Source organism: Maniola jurtina, chromosome 7 (assembly GCF_905333055.1).
Source record: "Maniola jurtina chromosome 7, ilManJurt1.1, whole genome shotgun sequence".
Lineage (NCBI taxonomy): Eukaryota > Metazoa > Arthropoda > Insecta > Lepidoptera > Nymphalidae > Maniola > Maniola jurtina.
The window spans coordinates 1,056,900-1,064,679 of record NC_060035.1 but is presented as its reverse complement, the minus strand read 5'-3'; the positions used below and the strand labels follow the sequence as shown (position 1 = coordinate 1,064,679).

Genomic DNA, 7,780 nt, shown 5'->3' with positions numbered 1-7,780 from the left:
TAGCTATGACGATAGGATTAACACCTATGTCAAGGGTTATGCAAAATTGGATTTACTGAAGCAGCTAGGCTGTGAAGAGCAATTTAGCCGTACATAAAGCATTCAGGAAAAAAGTAGCGATAAATTAAAAAAAATTGATTAGATACATTTAAGGAAAAAAACTTTTAAAGCCAAAAAAAGGAATGGAAGAGTTTCCTCGTGAACACTTTTTAATTTTCTTTTAATGATGTAACCACAAATTTCCTTTACTTGTGCTATAAGACATTGCTTTTTAACCCCCGACCCAAAAAGAGGGGTGTTATAAGTTTGACGTGTGTATCGGTGTATCTTCTGTGGCATCGTAGCTCCTAAAGTAATAAACCGATTTTAATTTTGTTTTTAAGGTGGCTTGATCGAGAGTGTTCTTAGCTATAATCCAAGAAAATTGGTTGTAACTGTAACCTTCACTTGTCGGGGGTGTAATAATTTTTAATTTACACTTGTACTAATTTCGGTCAACGAGGAGGTTAGGGAACTTCTAACAAAACGTCGATACTTCGACGTCACTGGCAGGTGTCAAATGTTAGTACATGTGACGCAGGTAGCCATAAAGGAGCCCTATTTTCCTATGATTTCACATCACCATAGCCTAATATTTGACATATCCTCGATTTAGGATCAAACCGAGAGTTCCCTCATTCTAGTTCACTATGCTAGGTTTTAATTACCTTGACGGGTCAAGACAGATACGACAGACAGACAACGAAGTGATCCTAAAAGGGTTCTTTTTCTTTTCCAAAGATACGGAACCCTAGAAAGAAATAAAAACAACACTAATAGTTATTTACGCTCCATAAAGCTCGCGCTATGAAAATTTTCAATCCATCCGGCTTTTAATATTGGAGAAATTGTAAAAATGAATAACTGCCCCAGGATTAAAAACTCTTGGCAAGGTTTTCACAATTCCGGAGAAACGAATGCAGCTAAATGATGAAATGAGTTCCGGAGTAATCCTACTGACCTAGATATCCTTTAGAATGAAACATAAATGCTATTATGTAGACAGCTGTTCTCTGCATTTCGCTCTATCTTACTGCATCATCATCATCATGATCAACTCGTCACCGGCACACTACTGAGCACAGGTCTCCTATCAGATTAAGAAGGGCTTAGATTTTAGACTATAATCTGGCAGTGCGTATTGGTAGACTTCACACACCTTTGAGAATATAATCATAACAGCTTTCAGGGATGTAGGGTTCCGTCAGAAGAAAAGCTGCTCAGTCAATGGGCATTCGTTTAATCGTTCATTTGCGGGTTAGGTCCCTATGTTTTATAGTATTTATATCCATCCGTATTCATACTTTGATGTGGTAAATAGTTGAGAGAAATATATCATATATAATTTCCGCCTGTGGTGACGCCATTCAAGCATGGCATGGCCCATTCAGATTGTAAAAAAATTTTCAAAAGAAAAATAAAACCGACTTCAAAAACCAAAAACACTAAAAAGTAGAAAATAATTTTTGTTTAGCTACACATGTAATGTACCTAGGTATGAAGTCGAGCGAGCATATTAAAACAAAATTAGAAATCCAAGAGTGAAGCTCGCCCGACTTCATACCTAGGTACATTACATGTGTAGCTAAACAAAAATTATTTTCTACTTTTTAGTGTTTTTGGTTTTTGAAGTCGGTTTTATTTTTCTTTTGAAAATTTTTTATTTCACAATTTTTAGTGGCCCCACTGTACTATAATATGCTATGCCCAGTTAAAACCCTACTGTTTACTAAGCTATTACAGTGATCGCGAGCAATTTGCTCTTATCCATTGAGGAGTTCTGTTCTCCATCTCCGAAGATATTCATCAGATCTTCACCAAATTTATATGGGACCACCTGCACAGTATACCCTTTCAAATAAAAAAAAAATTCCAAATCGGTCCAGGGGTCTTTGAGTAATCGGGGAACATACATAAAAAATAAAATAAAAAAAAAAAAAGATCCCGACGAATTGAGAACCTCCTCCTTTTTTGGAAGTCGGTTAATAATTTGGAGTAATTACAATTTAAGAATTAGTAAACGTTTTTCTTTCTTGTTATAAAACTTTTACAAAGTTATACGCATTAGAAATAAGATGAAATATTTGTATGACAAATTACACAGGACTGACGTGTGCAAACACAATTTGTACCATGAAATAAGTTCTCCGAAATATAGAATAGTGAAAAACAAAATATAGGATAGTGAAAAACAGGTCAATGTTGATACGAGAAACACGTATATAGGTCTGTTGGCTGCGGCAGTATAAGAATTAAGATGTAAGTTGGTGCCAAATTGTTGCAACACGTAGTTTGGAAGAAAATTAAGTTAGAGGTAAGTTTAACAGAATTTTAATAACCAAAAAATAAATGTTAGGAGAAATTTCTTTAATTTGAAATAAGATACAGACAATACAAGTAATTATCATTCTTCGATAACTGATTCTTGTACTAAAACACGCCCTCTTTTAGAATCGTACAAGGGATTTCTAAATGCGGTAGCAGTGCTGACACCAATCGGAGCTGAAGAATCTCTTCTTGTTAAAGATACCACACTCTCAGTTCTCCGATTGAACCTCGAGAACATACTAGCTTGGCTACGACTCATTATATTGGGATAGTTAATCTGTGATACTTTATAATAATACACGTAAATACCAGCCATCACCATAACAACAGCGAAGAACATAGAAACAAACAACTTCCCTCCAAGACCTGCTTTAGAAAGGGGGCTGCCGCTCACTTGCATCTCATGCCTCAAATTCCTCTCCATATTGTAAGATATAGCACTCACTACTTGCGCACTAGTCTGATCATATCCATTCTTATCAATTACAACAACTTGCACTTTATCATCCACGAGCCTTCCTATGTGGTAAACCAACTTATCTTTGCCATAAGAGTCGACAACCTTCTCTACTAGTTCCTGAAAATTCATGATGTCAAACGTTTCATCAATATCAAAGTCTATGGCACCTCCACAAATTTTGCAACAGTGTCCAATTGGCTTAATCGGGTCTACACAAGTTGGTTTTTCACAATATTTTGTGGAACAATCAATCTTTAGAGTATTCGTTTGACATGGACAACCAGATCGCGAATTGCATTTGAAATAATTTCCTATCACAATGCCAGTATCGTGAAATTGATTAAGGATAAACTCCTGAGCGTCGTTCGGTTCCCTTAAAACGTATTCTTTAAAATTGTTGTAAATTGTCTCTCCACCCACTTTGATTGCTTGAACTTTTTGTTTGACATCTGGTAACAATATAGTGAAGGTACTATTTTCGGGGAATTCCACGATGTCGTCGAAACAAGGCACTCTTTCCGCATCAGGTGTTGCATCATTCATTCTTAGAGACACCCAAACATCAGGTTGAGCCCACGATGCTACTGCCTTCTCCATGTAGTAAACGTTGCCACTTGTGCAGTCCATATCTTCAGTTGGTCCCAATCCGATTTCCCCTTCAGCCAAAAATATTTCTCCATTTTCTGGCAATATGAATCCAGCCACTGATGTTCCAGGCCCAATTAGAACACTCTCTTCCATAGTTTCAGGAAATACTACTGTTTTTTTGGAACAAGGTATCTTCCCATCATTAAAATTTATTGGTAAGTTGAAATTTATGTTGGGTAACCATACTACATTTGCAGATAGAGTGGTGGCAATAAATGTTACGAAAATCAAGAGTTGCTCGCGGTACATTTTTCAATACACTCGTGTACAATGATCGAATGGAATGGTCATGAATAGTGAATTCGATACCAGATAGTAATTGGATATTAAATGATGTCTGTTCGTTTGTTATCTGTGTTCCATTTCCCGCTGACGTGATCCATCAATTTTAAGTACACTCGGTGGGTGGAACTTTAATTACGTGTATCAAAATATATATTGATTCCAATTATTCTAAACTAATAATACGACAACAGTCTAAATAGAGAGGGTGGTGTGGCTCAAATGATACATCACAGGTATATCCAATTTATTATTGCAATGATTGTAACATTGATCCAAACCAATAATTGAGTGAGACACTGAATTTGGGGGACTGGGATGTTTATTTGCTTTGAAAGCAACATCGAGGATATAATATTATCTAACGTTCGAATAGTTATTATCATTAAAAAGGGGATTTTTGAAGCAAATCTTCTTAAAGGTCATTTATGACTCGCAGAAAGTGAAACTAACTAACAAAGCGGCAATGAAATGCACCTTATTGACTGAGCAGCGCATGTTGCGCCCATAATTTATTATGAGTTAACGAGACAACGTTTTTTTTTTTTTAAATAAAAATAGCGAGCAAACAAGCAAGCGGGTCATCTGATGTTAAGTGATAACCGCCATCCATGAACATTCGCAGCACCAGAGGAGTCAATGCGCTGTCGGGTCCGCCGACAGATAGATGACTGGACGGGGATTAGGGATTAGTAATTAATAGAGTCCCATTCGCAACCTTCGGGAACAAAACCCTGAACAAATAAGGTGACTTATTTTATCACTAAAGCACTTATTCCAAATCAAACCACTCTCCACTACTTTAATGTACGAAATTTTTTTCACTTGCATTTTTGAACACGAAAAAGCACTTAGTTCACACCCATTTTGGTAATTATGAATTTATTAACTTGACTGATGAATTTATCTCTTCTGACATCAAAAAGTTGCACAAAATATGCAAAAGTTTGAGTTGCAAAAAGTTGAAAAAGAAAAGTCGCAACTCGCAGTTAAACATATTTTATCTTCCTTTCTTAATGGACTTTTATCTTAAAAGGTAAGTTTGTTAGTATTTGCAACTTTTATTTCGAAGATGTGTGGACAAGAAAATAGGATATTTAGGAGCTATGAGAGGAAAGATGCAATGAATGGCATAAAAATAGAATGGCTGCAAAAATCATAACTGAACTTTTGAAAGATGTATTATTATTACCTATCTACTGCACTAACTTGAAGCTCACATAGCTACATACATACTAATAACTGAAATATCACTACATTCATAATGTTCTCAAAGGTGTATGAAGTCTGCCATTCTCACTTGAGTATAGTGGACTATGTATAGCCAAAACCTATTCTGAGAAGAGACCCGTGCTAAGAAACATATAATAACATCTTGAGGATATCTGCATGCCTGCAGAAAGTTTTCCGTAGTATTCTCAAAGGCGTGTCTGTTAATCCGAACTTAGCCAGTGTGGTGGACTGTAACCAGAATCCATTCTTAGTAGTGGGCCGGCAATGGGTCAAGATAATGATGGACCTTTTATATTGCCACAGTAATATAGCACATAATCAAGACTTACCTTCCCTTGACCGGTTCTTAGCTAAAAGTTTCCATTCTTCCGACCCACTAACTCCCTTTACAGGAAATAAATTGAAACTGACACAAAAGCAACCTTATATTTGCTAGCCGAGGACGTTTATTGGAGAGCCTTGCTCGCCTTTGTAAAAGCTTATCCGAGCTACGTTTGTGACATCACTGACCATTTTCTTTCGTTAGCGCCGCTAATGAACAAGTACCTACCTACGAGTAGGTTACAAAGAATTTTTAGTTGACTTTAAAAAACATAAACTTCAAGCTACCATAAATATTTTTTTCGTGCATAATCATGTTCTTATTTATTTATTTAATAATCGGACAACACAGATCCATTAGTGTTAGTAACAAAAAACTTAAAAATTATGTTAGTACTTAAACACTAAGTAGTTAGTAACAATACAAACTTAGAAACTATGTTAGTACTTAAACACTAAGTAGTTAGTAACAATAAAAAACTTAAAAACTATGTTAGTACTTAATTACTAAAAGGGATTTAGTCCTCTGCATGAGTTTCCCCAGCAGAGGACCATCCGCCTTATCACTAATCTTATGACTTTACCGCCGCTTTAGAAAACAGATAACCTTTGACTTGCCATAGTCTGATAAAAAGTATATAATAAAGACTTACAGTTGACCAGTTCTTAGCTAAAAGTCTCCATTCTTCCGACCCAATAACTCCCTTTACAGGAAGTAAATTGAAAGCGACACAAAAGCAACCTTATATATTTTTTGGTCGAGGACGTATGGCTCGGCTTTTGTGGCCGCTTATCTGAGCTACGTAATATGTGACGTCATTGACCATTTTCTTTCGTTAGTGACGTCAATGTACGGTCCGGATTTTTTCGGCTAATCCGTACTAATATTATTATTATAAATGTGAAAGTGTGTCTGTCTGTCCGTCTGTCTGTCTGCTACCTTTTCACACCTTTACACGGGATGTGTCCAAGTAGTCAATTCATTACTGTTATGATCTCACCACATTTAATTTAATAAATATTAGTTAACCACATTTCAAAGCTTAACTACATCTTACTTTAATTAAACGGTATTTCATTGACTAATTAAACATTAGAATTCCTTGACTAACATCATAAGGTATACATTTGAATGCAGCTAAACGTTTTGCGTATAACTTTAGAGTGCAATTAAATTTTAAATTTGGAATATTATAATGCCGCCATTCGAATGCAGGAAAGTGTTTTTTAATGTCGACGAGACAATTTGATGGAAATATTAAAACCGTGACGGCGTTTATATTCACCGTCGGCAGTAAATAAAATAAGTAATCGTCTGTAAGTTAAATTAATTAAGTATTTGAAGATAATAATTGACGATAGGATTGCTTTTGATAAAAGTTAATATCACTATTAATGTAATATATAGATAGATACTTAACTACTTGTGTTTTAATAAAAACATCTTTGAATAATAAAATTGTACAGAATGATATTATTTTTCAATTAAGTACCTAAGTAAATATATGATATATTTAATTAGGAATCAGATTAGGTTTAACCTTTTGCTTTAACCATGTAAGTATTTACAAGTTATTTACAAGGTGGTATGACAAGGAACCCTTTGAAAAAAAAATTGTGAAATAAAAATAGAAGGTTAATTAATATTTATCGGAATAATATTTATCTAACTTAATAAAGTAATAAATGACGTCGTTTTAATAAATCGGTCATCGAGTCCGACTTGCACACAAAGGGTTCCGTACCATCCTACATATTTCTTGTACACATTTTTTTTTAAATATGGCGGACATTTTGGAATGCTTATTATTTTGTTGTTATAGCGGCAATAGACATTCACATTCTGTGAAAATTTCAGCACTCTACCTATTACGGTTCACAAGGTAATGCTCGATGACAGACAGACGGACGGACGGTCGGACAGCGGAGTCTTAGTAATAGGGTCCCGTTGGCACCATTCAGATACGGAACCCGAAAAATCAAACTAGACATTACAGCGAAAGATACTTTCGACGTAGAAATTAAATAGATTAGATTGGGTCTTTTATACAATACATTTCCACACAATGTCAGATTTTACAAAGAGCTCGACGTGGGTACGATAAAGAACCCTTCGATTGCGAAGCCACAGTCACAAACCCTCGTTTAACGTTCGAAAAATGAAAAACAATTCCAATTTGGCGCGTCAACCGTTTGAATTTGGAACGAGAGGCGACGAGGCGTGCGACGCGTCGAGGCGAACGCCTATTGTAGAGGTATGCTGGGCTCAAGATGATAGAAAAATAATTGACATGGCAATAAATCTAACACCAACGCCGGCTCAAATGGCGGATTCAGCTATGCAAATGGCGGCTTAGATTCGGTACAATTCCATCATGACCGTAGCCAGGCCGTAGAATAACAAGCTTTGATTTACTATTAAGAAAAGGGGTAAGAAAAAAAAACAGCAAATCGGGCTCAATATATCTA

The 7,780-nt window shown here is 35.7% G+C and overlaps 1 protein-coding gene across 1 annotated transcript; it reads right to left on the bottom strand.

Moving 5' to 3' along the window:
- Window positions 1-2,354: 2,354 nt before the first annotated feature.
- Window positions 2,355-3,785, bottom strand: LOC123866786 (protein amnionless). Its single transcript, XM_045908475.1, has one exon. The coding sequence runs from the start codon at window positions 3,722-3,724 to the stop codon at window positions 2,444-2,446; it is 1,281 nt and encodes a 426-aa protein (XP_045764431.1). The 5' UTR covers window positions 3,725-3,785; the 3' UTR covers window positions 2,355-2,443.
- Window positions 3,786-7,780: the final 3,995 nt, after the last annotated feature.